The sequence below is a fragment of the Rhamphochromis sp. 'chilingali' genome (genome assembly GCF_963969265.1).
Source record: "Rhamphochromis sp. 'chilingali' genome assembly, chromosome: 8".
In the NCBI taxonomy this organism is placed as follows: Eukaryota; Metazoa; Chordata; class Actinopteri; order Cichliformes; family Cichlidae; genus Rhamphochromis; species Rhamphochromis sp. 'chilingali'.
In genome coordinates this window covers 31,622,057-31,646,066 of record NC_137935.1, presented here as the reverse complement: position 1 = coordinate 31,646,066, position 24,010 = coordinate 31,622,057, and the positions used below count along the sequence as shown (strand labels likewise).

General features: G+C 41.3%; 3 protein-coding genes across 3 annotated transcripts; 1 reads left to right on the top strand and 2 right to left on the bottom strand.

Moving 5' to 3' along the window:
* Positions 1-347: 347 nt before the first annotated feature.
* Positions 348-7,692, bottom strand: LOC308400744 (TRPM8 channel-associated factor homolog). Its single transcript, XM_080888674.1, has 12 exons — positions 7,627-7,692; positions 6,509-7,236; positions 5,907-6,123; positions 5,162-5,456; positions 4,766-5,067; positions 4,473-4,647; positions 4,143-4,237; positions 3,644-3,857; positions 3,232-3,468; positions 2,022-2,239; positions 1,716-1,829; positions 348-1,442 (listed from the first exon to the last, which is right to left on the bottom strand). The coding sequence occupies exons 2-12, from the start codon at positions 7,156-7,158 to the stop codon at positions 1,200-1,202; spliced, it is 2,760 nt and encodes a 919-aa protein (XP_080744800.1). The 5' UTR covers positions 7,159-7,236; positions 7,627-7,692; the 3' UTR covers positions 348-1,199.
* A 1,740-nt stretch (positions 7,693-9,432) lies between these two features.
* Positions 9,433-16,490, top strand: pnkp (polynucleotide kinase 3'-phosphatase). The gene is made up of 17 exons (XM_080888677.1): positions 9,433-9,811; positions 10,935-10,981; positions 11,231-11,509; positions 11,615-11,899; positions 12,665-12,744; positions 12,907-12,964; positions 13,070-13,177; positions 13,253-13,324; positions 13,733-13,781; positions 14,326-14,396; positions 14,518-14,610; positions 14,699-14,795; positions 14,880-14,941; positions 15,135-15,244; positions 15,686-15,773; positions 15,861-15,928; positions 16,081-16,490. Exons 1-17 carry the CDS (start codon positions 9,691-9,693, stop codon positions 16,199-16,201), a joined length of 1,809 nt encoding a protein of 602 aa, XP_080744803.1. The 5' UTR covers positions 9,433-9,690; the 3' UTR covers positions 16,202-16,490.
* A 26-nt stretch (positions 16,491-16,516) lies between these two features.
* Positions 16,517-22,643, bottom strand: LOC308400747 (complement C2). Its single transcript, XM_080888676.1, has 19 exons — positions 22,557-22,643; positions 22,328-22,440; positions 21,910-22,057; positions 21,632-21,817; positions 21,119-21,292; positions 20,901-20,999; positions 20,656-20,798; positions 20,382-20,520; positions 20,124-20,252; positions 19,449-19,553; positions 19,226-19,363; positions 18,970-19,079; positions 18,758-18,884; positions 17,527-17,686; positions 17,381-17,454; positions 17,159-17,259; positions 16,956-17,085; positions 16,826-16,875; positions 16,517-16,744 (listed from the first exon to the last, which is right to left on the bottom strand). Exons 1-19 carry the CDS (start codon positions 22,606-22,608, stop codon positions 16,580-16,582), a joined length of 2,343 nt encoding a protein of 780 aa, XP_080744802.1. The 5' UTR covers positions 22,609-22,643; the 3' UTR covers positions 16,517-16,579.
* Between the last annotated feature and the right edge of the window lie 1,367 nt (positions 22,644-24,010).

Sequence of the window (24,010 nt, the reverse complement as noted above, 5' to 3'; positions counted from 1 at the left end):
TCTGCACGTGATTAATGTTGGATAATATTGCTGAATATTTTAGAAAAAAAAATAAACCTAGACTGTAAATACATAATCATAATCTGGCCTCACACAGGTCCCAAGAGGGTATGCTTATGGGGGGTCCTCAAAATATTTGTAAGGACAAACAGCAGACCATGTTGAGATATGCAGTATTCAGCTAATGGCTGTTTGGGAATCACCATATTGATGCAGCTACAATATAACAGTATTTCAGAATGAAATGAAGTCTTTCACTTTTTTTCTCTCTCTTAATGGAAAAAGATAAAGTGGATTATTATTGAAGCTGTTTCAGATATCAGTGTAGTGAAACTAAAGACTAAAGTTCTTTTATTATAAAGTCTGACCTCTTTATTGCAACCCAACATAATGCAAACATGAAAATACAGCAGCAGAGCAAATGAGAGTTTCAATATTATGCTTATTCACATAAAGAAAATCCACATTTCTAATAATATAAGTGTCCTTATAAAAATCCTGTGTCCTCATAAAAGACTACTATTTTTTAAGGAAAGGGTTGCAGTGAACGTATTCAGTAGAGCACAGTGTAAGGCAAGTGTATTGCGTTGTATGTTATAGTAGTGCAATGTCTTGCTATGATTTCAGCCCTGTACAAAACAAAGGCAAAGATCCACTCTTGTTATCATCGAATGTCTAGTCTACCTGGCAGTAAGTGAAAGCCTACTGTACCTACCCCGTACAGGTACATAAGGGAAAAAAAAATTCAAACTGAATTCAATAACTACAACCTCACCACATCATTTAGAATAGAATAGAATTAGAATAGAATTCAACTTTATTGTCATTGCACATGCACAGGTACAGGGCAACGAAGTGCAGTTTGCATCCATCCAGAAGTGCTTTAGTGATATAGATATATTACAATATATATTAGCAATAATATAGATATGTAAGTATATTACAGAAATGGGTCTATTATGGTGTGTTATAATGTACACGGTATGAAGTATGTTGTGAATATTCTATAACTATAAGTATGTACAGGCTGTAGTGAGTACAAGCTATGTACAGGATTTGTTTCTCTATTCAGATACTCTAATAAATGTTGTTGAAACAGAACACCAGACACCAAATCAGTTCACCGTGTTGCTCATCATTCACTTCAAATTAAGATATTGGTTGAAGACATTTCTCTGCACACTGCAGTGGTTTGAGGTTTAGTCATACTGGGTCATGGGGTGATCGTTCCAGGAAGGCAGCTGGGAGAGCTTCCCTTCAGTGGCTGTTTCTATTGGCCAGCCCCAGGCCTTAAAGAAGCCAGTCAGGTCCATCCCCACAGTCTGGGAGAAGGTCTCAGCATACAGATTCATTTTTCTTTTCTTGTCCTTGGGGATGTCTTTCATGTGATGATACGCAGTAAACACCTTCTTAAAGGCATCCCAGCCAAACCTTTCCTGGAGCTGCAGATGAGGAGACAAAAATCATAATGCTGATAATCATGTTATGTCTAATAAAGTGTTTGTGTCAGGCTTATTTCTGTTTGTTAAGATACTGTTTTAATTCTGTCTCCACACTTTCTTGATAGTGACTTGATTTAAAAGGTATCATCTTACAGTTTCTGGAACGTGCCTTGTTTCACACTCTGCTTTCAGTTTTACATGCAATCATTTTTTTCCAGTGAAAGCAGGTGTGTGGACAAAGGACAGTTTCTCTACAGAGTAGAATTCTCTCACCTGCATATATGTTTCCAGAGCCACCCACATGCTCCAGCTCTCAAGTTTCCTGCCTCCTGCGACGTAATCCTTGGCTCGACTTTGTCGTTTTGCTGCAGTCATAGCTCCATGAGCCTGCATTGAATAGTATGTAATGAGGTGACTGTTAAGCATTTTACTCTAAGGAAAACAGTGTTAAGTCTTCTGTCCTCATAGGATATCAAAAAAAGAGTTATGCTTTCTAAAACTGATTGATATGAAAAGCATCACAATTCAACAAAAGCTTTTCTGGCCATTGGTCTGAAAGATGCATGTGATTTACTCCACCTTCTCCCTCTTGATGCCCAGCACCTCTTCATGCACATACACTGACCACAGGTTGCATGTACACTCTGTGGTGTGTGGTGGGAACTCCCAGCAGCCTCTCTGTTGGTTGTGTCCCATCTCGTGGATGGGGCCCCACATGCCTTTACCTTTTTTAACGTCAACCAGGTTAGCAGCTGAGTTTTTTTGTACCATGATAGGATAACCTGCATGCATAAAACCTGAACAGAAAAAGGAGAAATGAACAGTAGTACAGTGATGATTCTTATGTAAAAACAAACAAACAAGCAAACAAACAAGCAAAAGTATGACATGATTATGGTTTTTCAATGCAACAGTCCAGGGTCTACTCAGCCTTTTGCCGTGTGACAGCTGGGATAGACTCCAGTGGATGGCCTCAGGGATTTCAACCAGAACCAAAAGTAGAAGGAAAAAATGAGCATTTAGAGCTCTAAAGCCTGAGCTTTCAGCTTACAGGGATTAAGCGTACACACGCTTACTTCATTTTCTCAAACTTGATAGACAGGTAAAGCCAGCATTGTAATTGTATATATGCACTATTTTGCCAAAAGTATTTGCACGTCTGCCTTCACACCCATATGAACTTGAGTGACATCCCATTCTGAATGAGTGCTTTGCATTGTGCTTGGTGATGAAAAAAGCATATACTTAGGGCTGGATCAGGTGACCCTGAATCCTCCCTTAGTTATGCTGCAATAGTTTTAGGGTGCTGGGAGATTCCCATGATGCCTTAAATATTTCTCCTCCACTCACTCTTTTCACTCACTATATGTTAACAGACCTCTCTACATTGAATCCTACTTGTTATCAGTCGCTGGCTCTCTTTCACAGCATGTTTTCTTATCCTGTTTTTTTTTTTATCACAACAACTGGTCACAGCCAATGTGCTTGTTTATGGGGGGTCATATGATTGTTGGGTTTTTCTCTGTATGTATTATTGTAGGGTCTAGCTTACAATATAAAGCGCCTTGAGGCGACTGTTGTTGTGATTTGGCGCTGCATAAATAAGATTGAATTGAATTGAAAAATTGAATTTGGATTGGTGACTGAATACTTTCTGTTTGCTAGTTCTATTCCAGAGAACTGGTTCATGCATACCCTGCCTGTCACCCAGCATTACTTGAGACTCTATATATGATAAGAAAATAATAGGCAGGTGTGTACTGTACAACATGAGGCACAATGCACTTACCGTGAGAAATCTGCACATCTGCCACAAAGCGCTCCTTGCGGGGAAATTTGTGTGGTTTGGCAGCCAGATCTGCAATGGCCCTCATGATTTCATCCCACAGAGCAGCCACCTTGTCAGGGCGCTCCAGACCCCGAACAGCATCTGATGGTACGGTGAGGATGATGTTTTCAAACTCCAACTCTGCCCAGGGTGAAGGAGCTGTGCGCAGCGACGACCACTCAGCTGCAGTTGTTACACCTGAAAAGAACAGAGAGGAGTGGATCTATTAAATTGCTTTGCATTATTACCTGGGAGATGCTGCCCTCAGCCCTTCAAATTATAGACTGTTTAAAAAATAGTCTATTAGACCAGTACAAACAAAGGTACACACTAGTGCAAACACATATTAAAGTTCAATCTACCGCAGACTCACCAGTCTTATAATATGGAGCAGGTACAGCCATCTGTGCTGTGACCTCCAACCCCTTCACTTGTGTTTTGGGTGGGGCCACCAGGTAGATGAGTCCTCCCCAAAGGTTCCAAACTTGTATCATCTCTGAGGTGACAGGAAATCGCTCATGGACAGACGGTGGTCTCTTCAGGACATCGTTCTTGTGCAGAGAATCAGTTTGACATCCTATCTGAATCTGCAGAAGAAAAGGAAAATGCATTATAAGCAATAATACAAGCAAAAATATAATAATATAAGCAATACCACAAAGTGTGCAACACTGTAAAAAGGAATAACTAAAAATTGCAATGACTGCTCTGTGTTTAAACAACTAAATGGCCTGAAACAGCTTACAGTATCTATTCACCAGAGACAAGTTTTGTGTCTGGAATTTTTCAGTTTCTGGCACCTCACTATCTTTAGGTAACAAAGTTGCAACATTCTGAGTGAACTCAAAATCAATTGATTTCATATGCTCTACCTTCCAATTCTTTTTGACAATCTGAGGTGGTATAGCGATGTAGGTCTTCATACCAGGAGAGAGGTAGAGACCTGTACTGATCCACTCTTCCTTATCTGAAACACACAATTATAAAAGATGACAGTCAGGGACGTTTACATGTATAAAATATGCATTTAAAAAATGTATTTCACAGTTTTCAGTGTCTACAAAGAGGTGCATGTATTAATACTGTGTGACACTGAACAACAGGCATTGCTGCATCATGCTGAACGATGCTGTACAATTTAAATTTGTACCTAAATTCAAATAACCACATTCACATTTTTGAACACAGCAGTGAGATCTGACCTGCTGTATCAACATCAACCTTGATCCGGTGGTTATAGACAACAGGCATCATTGGGTTGTCCTTGATAAGATAGGGCAGGAGGGCATCGGGATCTGGGCAAACCTTATATACCTGGGTACCCACAGCGAGGAGGAGGTGGTCTTTGGGACTCTTTACAGGGCAGCTGTCACTCACCTTGAAAGTGAATGGTGAATGTTATTAGATATGTCCCCACATTATGACACTATCTGCAAAAAAAAGGGCAGACGAGCGACCCCTCAACAAACCCCATCCATAAAGGGCAGCTACTCACCTGTGGCAGGCCTGACCTCTTTAATAAGTCAGTGAGTGTGGCCAACACTTGCCGGTAGTGGGAGCAGTCGTGGGCTTTCATCTGCAAGTAGGCATTGCAGTCGTTGCCCAGCTTTTTCAGACATCCCTCCTCATGTTTGCTAAGTTTTTCACCTGCAGTCACATGGGCAGCAAAGCGGTATAGAAGGTGGCGGAAGTGGTAGCTGTCTTTAATAGCCTGGGTGGGTACGAGAGCTTTGTATGTTCCTCCTTTGATTGTTGCGCCCAACAGGCTCAATCCCATTTGATTTAAGATCTTGTTTCCTGAAAGACATTAAAACAAATCTGACTTAAAATACTCTGGTGTATTGTTGGAGATGTCACACTAATCAGATGCATTGGTCGTGCACTTTCATACCTGAGAATTCTGTAAGTGGATTTTGCCCACTATGTGTCTGTGCCCAGTACCAGGCATGTCCTCCAATCAGCAGGCCTCCTCCCTCTGCCACAAAGTTTTTGATTTCCTCCAAATGCTCAGTGATATACGCTTTACACACAAACACGCTGAGGTCTTTCCTGAATTTTGTCTTCTCACACTTCAGCCCTGACTTGCTGAGAATTTTGATTGCAGCATCTATATTCATGAAACCAACAACCCCTCTGCGGCCTTCATCCAACCAGTGAATGGCATTTTGCCAAAATGGAGCCATACTCTAAAAAATGGAAGGAAAGCAGGAACAAAGGCAGTTACGTGTACATGTGATGTATAAAAGATTTCTCGGAACAGCAGAAGCATTTCTTTTTTAACCATTGATGGTTTAACCAACATTCACCATGCTCAGACTCGGGTACTCACACTATAGACATCAAAAGAAACTTAGGGTTCAGCGTATTTGCCGAGTATACTTCAACATCCAAACTGAAGAAGCATGGGATCAACAGACAAGCCTTTAGATTAGTAGACAACGATATCTAACCCCTGCGTCGTGCCTCATACAGAGTTAGGGTTATCACCAATGATGGCTCAGACATCAAACAGTTAGAATGTTCTTTTATATTCTCTCATCACAGATGGTCTAAATCTACAGTAAGCATCAAAGTGCTGACAGAAATATACAATACTAAAAAATATATATAGTGAAAATAACAAATGCCTAATTTACCTCAAGTCCCAGAAATCCTTCATGTGTAGCCACAATCACTCGTCCCTGTCCATAGTAGCCTCCTGCCAGGAACGCCCGTCCATCATCTGTGGTCGCGATGGGAAATGCTAGCGGTCCATGGACTAAAACCTCCGAAGCAGTTAAATTAGACGGGAGCTGGAACTCTGAAACCCCCTGGAGTAAGAACTGCAAGTCGTCTTCAAAATCCTTACCCAAGCTGAAAGGTGGAAGAGTCATGGCAGGAATGAGAGACACTATTAAGAATAATTGTGCAAATTGCGTTTTCAAATGAGTCTTTGCATGTTAACAAAACAATTAACCAACATACAAGTAATTGTATTTTTTACATTTTTGGAAGATTATCACCATGAAAATTTGAATTGCATTCATGTTGTATAATTATTACCAGTGACTATGTATAAAAACAATAAATATGAAACTTCAACATAAAATTGATTTTCTTAATGTTATTATCAACAAGTTCCTGTAAAAATACTGTACATATAGTCTATAGTAGATTGCAATTTATTTCATGTTATAGTTAACTTGTGGGTTTAAAAAAAACTAACATGGAATCTATAATAGTTATAGCATGTACTCACACCACAGACATCCAGGAGGACGGGATCTGAGGGTAGACAGGCAGGTTCTCCGCCTCACCACAACGCTTAGTGAAGTAGATTCCTGCCACTCCTGACACTTTATTCCCATCAAACTGATGCAGTGCGTTCTCTTTGGGGTGATCTGCAGCCCAGCCCCACGCCTGCCCAGCTATCAGCACCCCTCCTCCAGCTTTCAGAAATGCTACAAGCTCCACTGGGTCTGAGCCCACGCTGTAGGCATCGGTCACATAAACACCAACTCCCAGGTTGTCACTGAAAGCTCCCACAACTTCTACTTGGAAGCTGGATTTTTGGAGGTTATTAGCAACTGCACTGACATTTCTGTGCACCCCTACAGAGAGGTTATCAGATCCATCACCTCTCAGCCAGGTCAGAGCATTTTCTACCAGAGCAGGAAAGGCTGTCAAGTAGCCCTCATGACCCAGGACCACAATCCTTCCACTGCCGTACAGAGAGGCAGCCATCAGGACCTGACCTCGGCTGTTCATTGCTAAAGGAAAGGCATGGTCTCCGATCAGCAACAGGTCACTGGGAACACAGGGTCCCTGTAGGTCCAGCTCCTTCAGGCCTCTCATCAGAGACATGTAGGCTTCTTCATGTTGGCTTTTGAATGATTGGTTGGACGACATAGTGTAGAGGATTTATACTCTGAAGAATGATGAAGATCGAGGGCAAGTTGTGCCAGCAGATTCGACTTCACAGTATTTCTTGCATCAATTAGAGATAGAGGGAAAAAAAGAATTACGTAATTTTATTATCATTTGAGCACATGTATTCACTTGAGGTGAAACAAACTTTTGCACTTAGACAGCAGTTAAAGTAGGTAATATATGCAAAAACAAGAAATGTATTCACAGAATAACAAGAAGCACATTCACAGTGTACTGTGAATAACAAAAACAAATAAAGTGAAAGTATGACTGGTGACTAATGCCTCATACACCATGACAAGACATTACAGCAAATTCTGAAAATAAAGCAGGTTCAGAGATGAAAAGTTAAATACACATGATAGCACCAAGACTCAGAGTTTACATATCTGGTTACTACTAAACACCTTTAAAAAGGACATTCTTTTATTTATTTATATATTTTACCTGCAAGATGACTTTCCGGTGCAGCTCAATAGTTTTTGAAGGCGGGTGACACACAAGGAGCTCCACCTGACAGAATAAAGAATGTGGAAGTGAGTGCCTATTTGAGGAGTTGAGGAGATAAGATCATGAGTAGGTTTACGATGAGGACGGGCTACTGAGCACAACAAAAAATAAACAGAAGCAGGGAAAATGACAGCAGTATCAACATTATCAATGTGTCAATGGTATAATCACTGATACACAGTAGCAGTTTTTGATACGGGCGGTTGTTTATTGTCATCTCTGCTACACACAGTCCAGTATATAGAGAGACAAGAGACGAGGCTCCAGTTACAGCAGAGCAAGTAAACAAACAATATATATAAGAAGAGTAAGAAAATAAATATACACTTCAGGACTTGGGGTAAAGGGATCAATAACAATTGAAAATTTATAATTTACAGTTTGATGATTTAAAGTCTCACACACAACCCGTCGAAAGGGGAGGGGGGCGGCTGCTTCCAAACAGAGCGCATTTCATTCATAATGTTGTAAATCCAAGCCCATTATGTATTCCTGATTTGAATCCTGGGTTGTGTGAAATCCCAGAAATAAACCCTAGACAAAGTGAATCTGTGAACTAAGGTGTAGGTCTATTAGGTTATGTTGTGGCGATCCTCGAGTTGGGGCATTTGTGTTCATACTGGAGTGCAAAATTAAAACCAATGGAAGATGGACAAGAAAAGTTCAAAGCCACCAGGTGCTCAGTTTAGAAAAAATAGAAAAGAAGAGGAAGAGAAACGAGCAAAGGATACAGGTAAGCAGATGTGTCATTGGATAATGGCAGGTCATCCTGAAACAATCAGAGTCAAAATCACAATACTGAGGGAGTGTTCGCCCGGGGGCGCCAAACAGGCTAGGACCGCCACTGCTGATACACCCTAAACGAGTATGTAGAGAAACCTGCTCCTCCTGTCATCTTTAGTAAATAGTTGTGAATGATGAAAAGCACAACACAGAACTTTCTGGAGGTAAAATAAACAGCAGAATATGGTGTTTTTTTATTCTCTGGGTTTTGCATTATATCGAAGTATTACATCTTTCAGCTTGACCATAGCGTGATTACACTTTATTCGTTCGTCGTTCCGCTTTAGACTTAAAGTTTGCATAATAAATAGTGATCACTTGTCCGTCACACTAAATTAGTCTTTAGATGAGCTTTTAGCTGAAAGTGTAACCAGAACAATGTGTTACTTTGTCTTATTTCCGTATTATCTTTTTCTCCCGTCTCGCCCATTAAAGGACCTGAAAAGGAAAATAGTGACTCACCAATACTGATGTGTTAAATATTTAACTCCTTCAATGGACAACAAATGACAACGTCTTATTCCATCTAGGGAGAGTAATATGAATATGCATTGTTGTTATATTACACGTGTCAACAACGAGAGAGTGGAAACATTATGTTGTGGTTCAGTCAGCGGCACCTAGAATGTTGTTGCGCTTTTCTTTCTGATAACACGGTACCAGTGCCGAATGACTCAGAAACCCAACAGAATAGTTTTCTTTATCCTGTAGGGTTTGTTTTGTTTTTTTACCATGTGATTGCGCAGTCCACAATGATTGTACATTATCATTATTACATTACGCATTATATGTATATATATATATATTTATTTTTTTTTTAAAAAAAAACTTTAAAAGTTATTTCAACGCTGACTTTCCCCTCCAAAAAAGAAAAGAAACCAAATAATTTCAGCTCCTGCTAGCTTGACCGCGACTTTGCTCATGTAACCTACACTTTGAGCGGAACCTCACGCGGGGACGACGTTGCTAAACGTAATTATTTTTGCGTCGGACCGCGGGGACAACGCTGCAAAATCAGACCCGTGTAGTTTGTAGTTCACACATTCTTCAAGTTTTTCTTTAGAAGACGAAAAGAAATTGAGGTAGTTGAAATTGTAATGATGCTAAACACTACTGCGTGAGGCCGTTTAATGTCCTGTACTTTGGCTTGACTTAAAAAAAGACTCTTAAACACAACATATTAAGGGGCAAACAGCCTCTCTGTGGCCGCTTGTTCGAATGTCCTGCACGCTGGTTGGCGCCTCTGGAGCTCGGATCTCCCTGGAAGATGGACGGGCTGTGATTCTGGGCCGGGATCCGGACACTGGTGTCACAGATAAGAAGTGCTCCAGACATCAGGGTGAGGCGTCCCGCTTATGTGTCACATTTATCGCGAGACTCTAGATTTAAATCTGCGAAGCTGTTAGTGCTCGTGCTCTGCTGAAGCTTAACTTTATAACAAACCACCCTAAAGCTGTAAATTACTTTACAGTGTACAACGCAAGAAAATACTGCTAATGTGGCTGTAAGCTTTAATTCATTCATGTATTTATGTGAGAAAGTAAATCAGTGGGGCTGACTGAGTTTTGTGTTTTGAGTGTCTTGCATTCACTCTACAAGTCACTAACAGGGATTTAAACTCATGATGACTGAACTTTGGTTACAGTTTTACATACATACATATGTACTTAATAAGTGAGGAGCTTAAAATTGCATCCACGGGGAGTCAAATAGAGCAAGAAAAAGAACCAGGCTGGTACTTTTTTTCTCTTTGAAAATCAGTAGGTATGTATATAAATGTTTTAGTGGGGCCAGATGTGCCCTACAATAGTTTTTTGGGAATCACCATATTGGTGCATACATACAGTTTTTTGCCTGGTAGACTGAGTTATCTTTGATATTTCTCATAGGTTCAATTAAAGAAATGGCAACAAATGACTGTGTTCTTGCAACACAGTTTGGAATTGGTTCTTTAGCTTTTATTTAAAGACACAACACTACTTCCTTCCTTGACTAGTTCAGTGTTAAGTGGCCTAAAAAAAAATAAAAAAATAAAACAAAACAAAATTTAAAAAAACATCTCTCTGAAAACGGTCAGGTACAAGGAGTGGGTTGAAAATGAGTGAAAAAGCAGCTAATGTCCAAAGAAAACTTTGAAGACCTTGAGAAATCCAGGAGGACTATTACTCAAGACTTATTTAAAAAAAAAAACAAGTCTGTTAAAGTATAAAGACAACATGGGTGGCTCAAGACCTTTTTTGCACAGTACTGTATGTAATGGCACATGGTAATTTTCAAAATTAGCCGAGGCATTTTTTTTATGCATTTAGTTTTCATATTGCAAAATAAAAACTGCATTTAAATGGAAAATCTGCATTAAAATGAGTTAGAAAGTTGTTGTTTTGTCTTCTTTTAGTTTTTTTGGTCCCAGCTCTAGATGTGTATACATACGAAATGTGTGTGTGTCTTTTTATTTATTACAGTGAAGGTGGTGGCTTGCTTTGCAGACCAGGATGTTGTTGTTACACAGGTATGAAGAACAAACACTGGGTGCCTCCACAGTAGAATAATGACCCTGCCTATTAAACTAGAGCACACTCCCTTCAACATCACCGCGAATTAATATTTAACCCCAAGCAATTACACCTGATCCACAGCAACCGGCGTGTCATTATGTTCAAAGCTGATGTCAGCACATTGTCCTCTTTGTCCACTCTTGTTACCTCACAGCTCATGTGCTAACTGTAACTGCTACAGTCCAATGTCCATTTCTCCACAGCTGGGTCCCAACCCCAGTTCTCTGGATGGTGAGAAGCTGGGCCGGGGTCAGTCTGGTAAACTCAGCCATGGAGGTACTCTCTACCTAGTTAACCAGAGCCACCCATTCACACTGAACTACTCTCTGAGCTCCAATGGAATCACCTCCAGCACAGCACAGAGAGGGCTGAAAGCAGCAGATAAGACAAAAGGAGGGACGAGTTCAAAAGAAAAAGAGGCACAGTCCAGTCCCACACCCAAACGCAACATAAAGGATTTCTTCCCCAGCTCTCCCATGAAGGTAAACCTCTGTGATGTATTGATTCATGGATCTAGCTGTCTACAAGCATATGTATAAAGAGAAGCCAGAATGAGAGAAATTGCTGTTTTGTTCCTTGTTATTTAGTCATCTAAAAGGCAACTGAGCCCAAAGAAAGAGCAACCTGAGGTGAAGCGCCAAAGAATAGAGGAGGAAGCTTCTGATTGGCAGATGAAAGAGGAGGAGGATGAGGAGGAGAGACTGGCTGGCGAACGGCTCAAGTACCTTCAGGAATTTGCCAAAAAGTCCCTGACAGAGGAGAGCAGCAGCAATCAGCCGTCATCGTCTTCAAAACCAAGTCTAAAGAGCAGCTGGCAGCAGTTTGGCAGCTTAATGGTTTACACAGCCGCTGGTGTCAAAGGGAGTGACAAGGTGGGGAGTGATTCATTCAGATGATCAGCAGATATGGAGTCTTTATCTACAGCAGGCAGTGTTTTATATAACGTTCAAATGAGCGAAAGACCTAAAAAACTCTGCAGCATATCATGTTCAGCTCTTCTCAGAAAATTAATCAGCAACTCTTTTTGTTATTGTGTGAACTGGGATCCAAAAGGTCAAAAAATGCACCCATCAAAATAAAAAAGCCTTACCTGATTAAAATCACGACCGTTTACCCCTTCAAGATCATCTTCTCAGGCTCCTCTGGAGGTCTTCCATCACAGCTGCTTCTTTTTTTTACATTTCTCAGTGGAATTCCCATCCTGTCCCCTTTGATTTGTGTCTGTCCAGTGACTGCTGGATCACCTCCAGTGTGTCACATGGATTCAAATATGCTGTGTGGGGTGAGCAGTGGGCAGAGATTTTGGTATTGAGGTCTGGGTGCAGGGAGGAGGGGAACGGGGCACTGAGCATGCTCCTGGTCTCGCTGTGTGAAAGGCCCGGCTGCCATCACCAGCGATGATCCTTCATGTGAAATTTGGGTCAGTTTGTCAGAGGAGTCGGTGCTTGCTGCCTGAACGAGTTTAAGGTTTGTTTGAACTGCAGAGCTCATGATGCGTGCAGTCGTGGGCTTACACACCAGAGTTGCATGAGCAGATGAGCTTGACTCGGAGATGAAAAAGATGTTAAAATTCAGGTTTATGTGTTATGCACAAGGTTTTGTGAAAGATATGGCTAATTTGCCTCTTCTAACTCCAGATCGCTGGGTTTGACATTGATGGCTGCATCATCACCACCAAGTCTGGCAAAGTCTTTCCCACAGCACCAGACGACTGGAAGTACGTCTGCACTCCTCAGCTTTTCCTGTTCATCTTTCTCATTCCATTTTATTTGATTTTATTAAGAGTTACAAATAAGTGTCTGTGTTTTCTTTTTTTTTCGTAGTTTCATTTCCAGATTGTTTGTCAGACTTTCACGGTTTGTTTGTGTTCAATTACCAGAATTTTGTACCCAGAGATTCAGCCCAAGCTAGCCAGCCTGCTCAAGAAAGGTTACAAGGTGAGGAGAAGCTAATGTGATGCTAATGCTAAAGTGTACTTTTGCAAGGTTAAATTTGATTTGCTCTGGCAGCATTTGTCACTGGGTTTGTCTCTTGTCCTGCAGGTGGTCTTCTTCACCAACCAGTTGGGGATTGCTAAAGGCAAACTGAGACCAGAAGTGTTCAAGTCCAAAGTGGAGGACATCCTTGCCACTCTGAAGCTGCCTGTGCAGGTTGGTCATGTTGCATGAGCTGGTTCCCATTGTTTATAGTACTATTTATAGGTGATCTCACTGTCTGTGTTTCAGGTGTTTGTAGCAACAGGTCCTGGTATTTACAGGAAACCAGTCATGGGAATGTGGAATCACCTATGTGAGAAGGTAAATGCCAGGTAACATCCATGAAAAAGGCGCACACGCCCACTTAAGAGCCACACCTCATCTGTTATTTACACAGACACAGCCTGCACAAAGAAGCAGTTAACAGATGTGATGAGTCATAGAAGCCGCACTCATCTTTTCTCATTTCAAACAAAGAAGAGTAAGACAACAAAAAGTAAATGAAAAATCCTTTGATTTGATTATGAAATCATTTTAAAAAGTCATGTGATCCACAAACACAGTTTTAATGAACAGGACCATTAAAAACGATCCAATGGTGTAATGAGTGTATGTATTTTAATGTGTTTATGTGAGTGTAACATATACTTGTGTTTCAGCAAGTCCTTATTAAAAAATATATTATTATTATTTAGTTTGAATGTTTTTGCATGTATGTTTCCCGCTCAGGCCAATGATGACGTGACTGTTGACATGACGCAGAGTTTTTATGTTGGAGGTGAGTGATCCCAGCTTCTTTTCACAGTGAGCTGCCCATACGTAATGCAGGACTGGCTGTTATCTAGAGCCCAGCAGTGAAGAGTATAAATGCTGAAATCTGAAATAATACTGAGTAACAAGTAGGAGTGTGTGTGTGAGAGAGAGAGAGGCTTGAAATGCATAGAATTAAGTGCTAAACAAATCTAAAGTGGGACTTGTATGGCACATTTAGTGTCAGGAAGACTAGAACAGTGTTATATAAGTGCGAGTACATTTAATGTTTTATTTTTTTCTCCTGTTTGCTTATTTTTTTGTCCATTTATTCCAGCTGTTGTCACAGAGCACAAACTTGTTTTCATCATAAACAGAAGAAAATGTCGGGCTATTTTTGAACATTTAACCATTGTTAAATTGCGCGTTACCTACTAAGTTCTGCAGTTTGGAGACTAAACTAACTTCAGTCCCTCCCCCGTCTCCTTCCTAAATTAACCTACGCATTAACTCAATCACATGCAAGCTGCACAAACATGCACACACAGCGTGTGACTTACATCTGTGCTCAGATGCCGCAGGAAGACCAGAAAACTGGGCTCCAGGGAAGAAGAAAAAGGACTTCTCCTGCAGTGATCGCTTGGTAAGAGCTATGTTAGCAGCTTAGAGGAAACCCTATTTACACTCTTGATCTTTTGTGGCATGTCAAGTATTACCTGTTGTCTCTTTATGTTAACGGAGGATGTATATTTCTTATGTCATAGTTTGCTCTGAACATCGGATTGCAGTTCTACACCCCAGAGGAGTACTTTTTGGGTTGGAAGCGCGCCCCCTACAACCTGCCTGAACTTAACCCTGTGGGTACAATATAGACTGTACATATTACACTATATATGTCTTCTGCTTCAGTGTTTCGTTGACGCTTGTCTTTATTTAAATCGCTAGACTAAGCTCGACTCTGCTGCCAGGCTGTACGACCCACCGTCTGCCTCCCTCACCTCCGGTGACACCGAAGTCATTGTTGCCGTGGGATTCCCAGCATGTAAGAAAACCACAGAGTCATCGTTCTGTTCTCACCTTTGACAAACACCCTTCTGATCTCATTCTGTCTTCCTTTGATCTGCAGCGGGTAAATCCACCTTCTTCCACACCCACGTTATTCCAAAGGGCTACGTTTATGTCAACAGGGTGAGTGGCGCTTGCGGCAATATGTGCTTATCCACTTTAATTTTGTCTTTGCACTGAACTATTTTAACTATAGTGAAAATTATCTATATGGCATATATGGACTGGTTCTTATCTGGTGCTTTTTTTACTCTCCCTGAGCACTCAAAGCATTTATTCACACACATTGACACCTCTCCATTTGTTTCCGGGTCAGGACACACTCGGTTCGTGGCAAAACTGCGTGTCGGCATGTGAGCGTGCTCTGAAGGAGGGCCGCAGCGTCACCGTAGACAACACAAATCCAGACCCAGAGTCTCGCAAACGGTAAAGCACCTCAGTCTGAGTGCATGTGTGGGTGTGTGTCCTGACTTGTCATAGTACCCCCATATCTTCAAACCCACCTGACCTGAACACTCACTGGGCTGGGGAGTCATTCAAAGATGAACACGTATCCAGTATCTACCATCACATTCAAAGTATATATCAGATATTTGCAATCAGGGTGGAGATATTCACCCTGTTTACACTGAAGTCTAATAGAGTCACTTATCTGCTTGGTGTTTCTGGAATCAGCTCACCAAAGTCTGTCACATTGAATTATGTGACAGACTGTTTGACTCTGGTGCTGTATTTCAAGTTTGATAAGTAAAGAGAGAGAAGAGCCATGACAAGCACTAATTTTACCCTTACAGAAAAGTGATTGTTATTGTTGTGTTTCATCATTTTATTTTTGTTCCTTTGTGTGTATTTGTGTGTATTTTGTAGCTATGTGGATGTGGCCAAAGCAGCAGGTGTTCCTTGTCGCTGCTTTCACTTCTCTGCCACTCTGGAGCAGGCCAAACACAACAACAGGGTATGACTCACTCGTCCACACTGCCCCATTATACACTCGTGGGTTTTTGTGTTGTGTTTTTTTAAAAAGCATCATTATTGTCGGCAGTTCCGTGAGATGGCTCCGTCAGACAGCAAACACGCCAAGGTCAATGACATGGTTTTCCACAGCTATAAGTAAGTAACACTGGTCAGGAAGGACAGCCCTCCCTCCCTCATTCTTTAAGTTTAAGACATATTTGTTTGTTGTAGCAAAAGGCCCATGTCTACCATTTTCAGTACCGGGTTAATTCTTTATTCTAAAAGATTCTCCGTCTCTCCCTGAACAGGAAACATTTCCAGGCTCCTGCTCTCTCCGAGGGATTCTCCGAGATCCTCCAAATCCATTTTGTTCCAAGCTTCAAAGACAAGCAATCAGAAACTCTGTTCAGACAGTTTTCTGAGGGCTGACTGGACACCTTTTACTTTACTGACAAAGAAAAAACACAAATGGTACCCAGTAACATCAGCAGACGTCCACATTTATTTCAGCCCAGTGTTTTCAAGCTGCATTCAGTAAGATCTCTAGCCACAAAGTCCAACTCCAAAGTCAGAGACGTTATTAAAATGGTGTTTTAACAAAGGCCAGTTGAACATCTATATGAATAAACATAACAGTAGTTTGATGCGTCACGTAGTATGTACGTTGTGTAATTTTACTGCACAGCTTGAATATGTCAATAAAGCTTTAGAAAATCTATTTGATTGGTTGTAAGTATTTAAGTTTGGAGAGAGTTCACCTCCTCTGTGTTTGCTCTGTTGAAATCTGCAGTCTAATCCTGGACCCGCTCAGTTTATCTCAGGCAGGAACTGGATCTCCTTCCCCAGATGCTGCTTCAACCACGGCATTATCTTGAAGAGGTCAATGTGAAAGTCTCGAGCATCTGGAGGAGGCCTCCTCGTGTATCCTATTATTTTACACACATCTACGATGCCCCAAGACACCACACCAACCTGGTGATTAGAGAAGGAAACTGTCGCTTTGATCCTGATTCCCCAGCAAAGTTAGGCTCTTATAAATATCGGCAAACTGACCTGAAAGTAGCGCTTCTTTTTCTGCAGAAACAGGGACCCACCAGAATCGCCTAGAAAGAAACGCATTGAGCTGTTAGGTGATTCCGATGTTGGTCAAACTGTTAGGATTACTATGCAGAAGAGACCAGACCTTGGCAGGTGATAGCATCCTGATATCCTGCAGTTCCCCCAGAGCAGAGGAATCTGTCAGGTACAAACTCATCCAAAGTCACATCCGTGTGCTCCACAAGCTTCCTTGCCTTCTCCACACAGCCAAGCCTCTGCAGACAAATGATGCACTGTAACAAATCCCTGTTAACACAGTACTGATGATAAGATGAAAGCAGCGCTCACCTGACGCCCTGTATGAATATGTGTTTCTTTGCGTTCGTTGCTTCCTGAGATCTTATGATTGAAAAAAGCAGGAGTCTGCTCGAGCGTTAGTAACTCCACTCCTGGAACATTAATTTTATTCAGAATAAATTATCATTTATTCAACGATTTATCCTCAGTTTTGTGTCACACTATAACAGACTCATCACAAATCACGTTGTGGAGAAGGTAAAGGTCACGTACTGTGGTCTGCACAGGTAGAGTTGACTTTCTTCATGGCTCGGGAGCCTGGTACGGTGCATGGCAGGCAGATGGGTCTGTTGTACGGCACACAGACAATAAGCATGACAAGAGGATTAGAAACGCACACAATGTATAACTCGTCTTACCTGGCCATCCATGACAGTGGGATGCTCCTGTTTGTCTCCACCAGAGCTACATCATAGTCATAAAACTCTGAGACGTTTCTGTGTTTGAGTGCGCTGGTGCTGTAGCTGGGGTGCATGATCACTCTCTTAAATTTGACATTTGACTGGGAGGGTGGGAGACCTGAGGACAAACAACCACAGCCTATAACACAATGATTAGCACCTGCAGTTTATTCATTAAAAGCTAAACTAGGATTAAATACTCCTGTTGTGTTCGGGGCAAATCTGACTGATTTACAAATTAAAAAACTCAAAAATATTGTGTTTTACATCTGATTGCTTCAAGGCCTTATGACATCCTCCACACTATGCACTTGAACATATAAAAGTGATGAGCACCTCTTTCGTTCAATTTTGACTGTTTTTATCAATTTTGTTGCATCTGTGGTGCTCCCGGTCGAAAGGAAATGAATGGGAATCCACCCCCATACCCCCCCAGAACCCCCCCAGAACAATAAAGTAAGGGGTTGCACACAACTGGAGGGTTTTAATCAGGATTAAAAGATGACATTTTTATGTCATTTTTTTAGGATTTAGAAGCAAATTACAAAATTAACTGGGATTTCTTTTTAATTGATCGTGAATATTGAAACTAAATTACAATTTAAAAGAACGTATTAAAATTAAAACTTTATCAGCAATTAAAATGAAAAAGGATTAAAAAGAATATTAGAATTAAAAAGTAAATTCGATTAAATTAGATTATAATTTGTCACCCAGCTTTAAACTTGAGTAAGATAAAAAGGTAAATTAGATAGAAATATGATCAAATAGAAAATAGGATAAAACACTATATTACTGATTAAGACTTTTTTTAGGGTTAAAAACCACCTGATTAGGATTTAAATTAAATTAGAATGAAAAAGTAAACAGAATTCATATTTAATGAGAATCTTAAGATTAAGATTAAACACTAAATAAGGTTTATAAAATGGGATTATACCAAAGTAATTCACTAACAGTTTTTTTTATTTTTATTATTGAGTCCATAGTAACATATTTATATTTTATAATTTCAGGATAGTCTGTGCAACGAACTATCCTGACTTTTTATGTAATTTCACACATTTATTATGTAGTTTCACTGGTCTGGCCACCTTATGATCTAAATGGGCTGTATGTAGCCCACAGTGTAAAATGATATTGACGTCCTGATCTACACATTTAAGAATTTTCCACAATAACCACTGACCATATTCTATGTCCAGCTGCCGTGGGACACTGCCCGTGCTTTCTCTGGCAAAGCAATGAGCAGCCGTCAGCACCCAGTTCTGGCTTACAATGGATCCAAAGCAGGACTTGTCCTTTCCCCATTCAGGCTACAGGGAAGGAAAATGTCAGTATGTAAAAATCCACTCGATAATATTGAACACAAAGAATTCCTTATTGAAATAAAGTTCTTACTGATTTCAGAGTCACGTGCCAGGGGGTGGTGTAAGCTCTCTTCCCGCCGTCCTGCTCATCCTTGGAGATGTCTTCCTGAGCCACCCCACACATGGTCACACTCTCGTCACCTGATTTATAGATTAAACAAATGAATGTTTCCACTTCAGTTTTTCACTTTTGTTTTTTTCAACAAACATGAAATGTGAAAGATAAATCACTAATGTTGTTTCATTTGGCTGTTTTGTGTTAGAGTGGAGGGTTGACTTCCACTTACTAATGATGCTGTTGAACACTTCTCCCAGTTTGTCATAATCTTTGAGGATGAACACGTGAGTCTCACCACGTTTTTTTGAGGCCAAAGAATTTAACTCCTCTTTATTCACCTTCTCCTTGACGCCAAACACATAGACGTCTGAAAGTGCACATGGAAGCATAAATGCAGATAAGTGCGCCAACTCCAGCTCAGCCTTTTTAATATGTTATTTCCATCACAATACCTAGCATTTTCTCATTTGTATGGTCTGGGTCTGGGTTACTATAACCCAGCAAATGCCGGATCTTTGTGAGGACAATCTTAGCCGATTTCCCTGTGTTGGAGTAACCTGTGGGTAGATAAACATTAAGACAGAATAAATGTTGACTTTTATTTTCTGATGATATTTTTACAGCACTTTTAAAACCAGCATTACAAAGTGCTTTTCTAGAAACACTTTGTGTTACAATGTGATATATATAGTTCGCCTTGTAATCGGAAGATTGCTGGTTCGAGCCCCGGCTTGGACAGTCTCAGTCGTTGTGTCCTTGGGCAAGACACTTCACCCGTTGCCTACTGGTGGTGGTGGTCAGAGGGCCTGGTGGCGCCAGTGTCCGGCAGCCTCGCCTCTGTCAGTGCGCCCCAGGGTGGCTGTGGCTACAATGTAGCTTGCCATCACCTGTGTGTGAATGGGTGGATGACTGGATGTGTAAAGCGGCGCTTTGGGGTCCTTAGGGACTAGTAAAGCGCTATATAAATATAGGCCATTTACCATTTATATATATAAAGATGGTCCCAAATCCTTTGTAACGTCACTCAATGTATTCAGACTTTCATTCTATTCAGACTATATCATCTTACATATTCAGACTTAGTGTAATATATACAGCATTAAAACAGTGTCTCCGAGTGTTGTCACCATCTGTTGCTATGATGATGATGTTCTGGGTCTCATTAAATTGATTGTTGTTGCGCTTAAAGATGCTCATCCTCTCTTCGACGCGCTTTAGAGCACCGTGGATGTTGGTGCCTGTCTTGCGCCCGTGGCCTGTAAGTGAACAAACAAAGAGGAATAAATCACTATGGAAATAAATGCATCACAGTTGTGATGCTATGCAGACTGACTCAGATCAAAAGACGTGGTTTTCCAATAAAGGCAGAACAAGCAGAGTCATACTCGTGTAGTTAAAATCCATGATGCTCCAGATGACGTCGTCAATGTTACCACTTTCTTCGTCTATGATGTCGACGATGTCTTTGGCCTCGGTGGCAAAAGACAACACGTGGAAATTCAACTTTACATCGTAACTGTCCAGCTGGAGAAAAAATGAAGAACATGAGTGGGTTTCTTACTCGCTGAAAGAGGAAGACACATAAACTAGGATCATAAGTGCATCAAGGATTTCACTGTTGGGTCTCAGGTCGTCACGCTGAGCTGTTTCAATGCTGACCTTTCTGATCAGAGCAATGGTGGCATCCCTGGATTTCTCAAACTCCTCCCTTTCGATGCTTCCTGATGTGTCCAGTAAGATGTAGATGTGCATACGGCTGACTTCAGCCACGCGGAAGGTTCGGCCAAAGGAAATGCTTTCCTCTTAAACACACAAAGTGGATTTTTCTTTTTTTTTGGCTTTTTGTTACTGATTATGTGTATTCCAATTATATCAACATGTGCTTAACATTTCATGGTAACCACCTTTCTTTTTGTCGTCAGGTGACAGTACATCCATTAGTCCTGCAAGTGATCCCGTCATGGCTGCAGCCACAGCACTGGGGGAGTCAAAGGTATTTGGACCTGTGACAAAGCAACACATTGTTAATTTGCTGTCATGATGCTCAATTTTCTTTTCTTTTTTTGTTATTAAAGAATTAATGTCCTGTGAAATTATAGACAGAAAACTAAATTTTAAGCACCATGGCAACGTGGTTTTGATCCGCTCCATTCCCGGTGCTCCAGACAGAACCTTTCAGCCGACCCGAGCAGATCCAGACCGGTCTGACACCGGTAAGTCAACTTTTCACCCCTGAAGAACCGGCCTCCTGACCTCAGGGCACCGGGTGGGATCCCCGGGTCGTCACAGTCATCAGCTGAATTTGCAAACAGATGCAAAAAATATAAAATAGTGATTTCTGGGAATTTCAGCATCTTTGAAAAGGCTTTTCATGTTTTCACTATTACAGTGACTAAAGAATTAGGTTTTATTATAAAAAAAGCAACTATGTAGCATGTTGAAATTATGCAAATGGTCTTTTTGAGACATCAGAATATTTGCACGTCACAATGAAATAATATTATCATTGCAGTGTAAACTGCAGCATAAGCAAGTGTGATAAACTGGAAGAAGACCCGTGCAAACGTAAGTGGAGTTCCTTAAAATTATATGATTCATACAGAAAGATTTGCTTTTTAATTTCTTCTTTTCTCACCATGGTTGTTACAGATGGGAGTTTCTCCCGTCCACTCCCCAGAGAGAGTGCAGTTTCTCTCAGCTGAGCCATACAGGGTGAAGCCTTCCTGGCAGGAGAAGCTCTGTGTCGCCCCAACAGCAAACCACTGGTCCCTGGGCCAGAAGTCACCATGATCCAGCTGCAGCTGAGCCGGACACAGCACGTCTGGGTGAGAGGAAGATGTATGTGCACACCAGAATGGGACCGCTTTCATGTGTGTATGATACCGAAGGCATCATCATCATCATCAACATTACCTTTGCATGTGGCCCTAGATGCAAGCCTCCCACTGGCTAGTCTCATGGGCGACCACTCCCCATGTTCTTCACATGTCCTGTAGCTAACTGGGGACGGGTATTTCTCTGGACCGCAGTGATAGGTCAGCACGCTGCCCACCAGCCCTCCCTGGTGAGGAAACAAACAGTTGTTTAAATAAATAGATTAGGTAACATGAGGTTTTCCAGTAAAGCCATGTCCCTGTTGCATCACTTGGATTTTATTTTCTTTTTTTGTTTTTTTATCATAACCAGAAAATTCTAATTCTTCTGTTGTCAGCAACGTTAAAACTGCACTAAAACTATGAGAACTAAAACTGAATATTTACACTATTTAAAATGCTGTACATTTGCATTTTACTTAAACCTCTCCCCCAGGTGCACATATTACTTTTGTTACCTTGGAGTAGGTGACATGTCCACCTTTGATGCTCTCTGTGACCGAGCAGTTCACGGGCTCTTCATCATCGTACGTTTCATATACATAGTCGTAGTCGGTCTTTTGCAGGGACCCTAGAGCGCATGCAGTAAAACTGTGGGTAACAAACATGCAGCTCTGCACGCACACATGTGGCACCAGTCCACACACATCTGACACAATCAAATGCACTTAAAAGTGAAATGCTCACCTCTATGGACCAACACGAGGAGGAGGATCCATAGTATAGACCTGGGGTGCATGGCTGGTCTCTGTAGCAACTTCTTTTTTACCTTTAAGTAACAGAAGCCGCAACAAGAGTGTTTCTATTGACATGCAGTCAGTTCCTTTATTTGATGACTGATTACCCATTAACACAGAGGACCTAACGGGAAGAGGAGGCATTGAGCAATTTAGGACAGAGGACAAATAAAGTCACTCACTTTTAGTTTTGATCTCTTTCTCTTTCTTCAGGATTATCTGAGGTCTTGTTCTATTCAGTGACACATTTGAAATACTTAGTGAACACAAACCAGACACCAAACTGGTCACTGTGTCAGAGAATTTAAACTGTTAAAAAAATAAATGACTTGTTGGCTTATAATCTGTCAAACAAATATGTCAAACATGTCTCTCATGAATGATATTGAGTCATTTTGACAAGAAAGAGCATTCCTATCACAAGATAGAAGCTGCAATCAGCTTTTTGGAAAAAAATATTTTCAAAACAGATCTGACCAAGAGGGCAGAAGGGATTAGAACAAATGTAACATAACAATTCTATAAACACACTTTAAGGGACCAAAAAGGACTGGATTCATTATAATGTATGTAAAACAATGCAGAGTCATAAAGATACTTTCAAAACAGGTCATTTTATATACAGTATAAGATGCAAATATGAAACCAAAAAATCACCTGAATAAATGTCCTACTTTGAGTTTGTCTCCACCTGCTGGGCGGTGGCGTGTTTAGGGTGGAGGATGTAGTTGCAGCTGTCCTGCAGGTGGAGGTGGTGCAGGACAAGCAGAGCAGCAGATTTGTGAGTGTTTTGGACTTGAATTAAAAAGACTGATGAGGCTGCTGTGTGATCTAGAGACAAGTATAAGGATGTGTATAAAGATTGGGTCTAGCTGTATTGCTCAGGCTGCGCTACAGCATCTATTCACAGGTGCGATCCCACTACTGAGCGACACGGGGGCTTTGACCTGCTCCGTCTCCGACCTGGGCCGGTGCACCCCTCCTTAGGTGACCTGGTGGTCTCAGGCTCCCCCAGGATCACCATATCAATGCCGAACGCAATGCGGACACCCGATCGACATAGCCTGCTGCAGCTCAGAGCTCCTGAGCTCAAACCTCAGCCTCCCGGTAGCTTGGATTACAGGCACGCGCCACCGCACCCGGCGAGAAGCACTTACGTTAACAGGGCTTTTAACCATGTCTGAGGTAACATCATGACACTAACCTGCTGCCCATCATTAGCAAAGTTGTAATGATGGGCAGCAAAGATGAGGAATGAATGGTGCACAATTGTTATATGCAAGTTTTTAGAAAGCTCGTGGTTAACCCAAGAGTATTTTGTCACAATATCAAGAAGAGTAAAGCTTCAATGTCAGAAGTGGGATTCAAAGCCACACCTCCAGGGGAGACTGCAACCTGAACGCA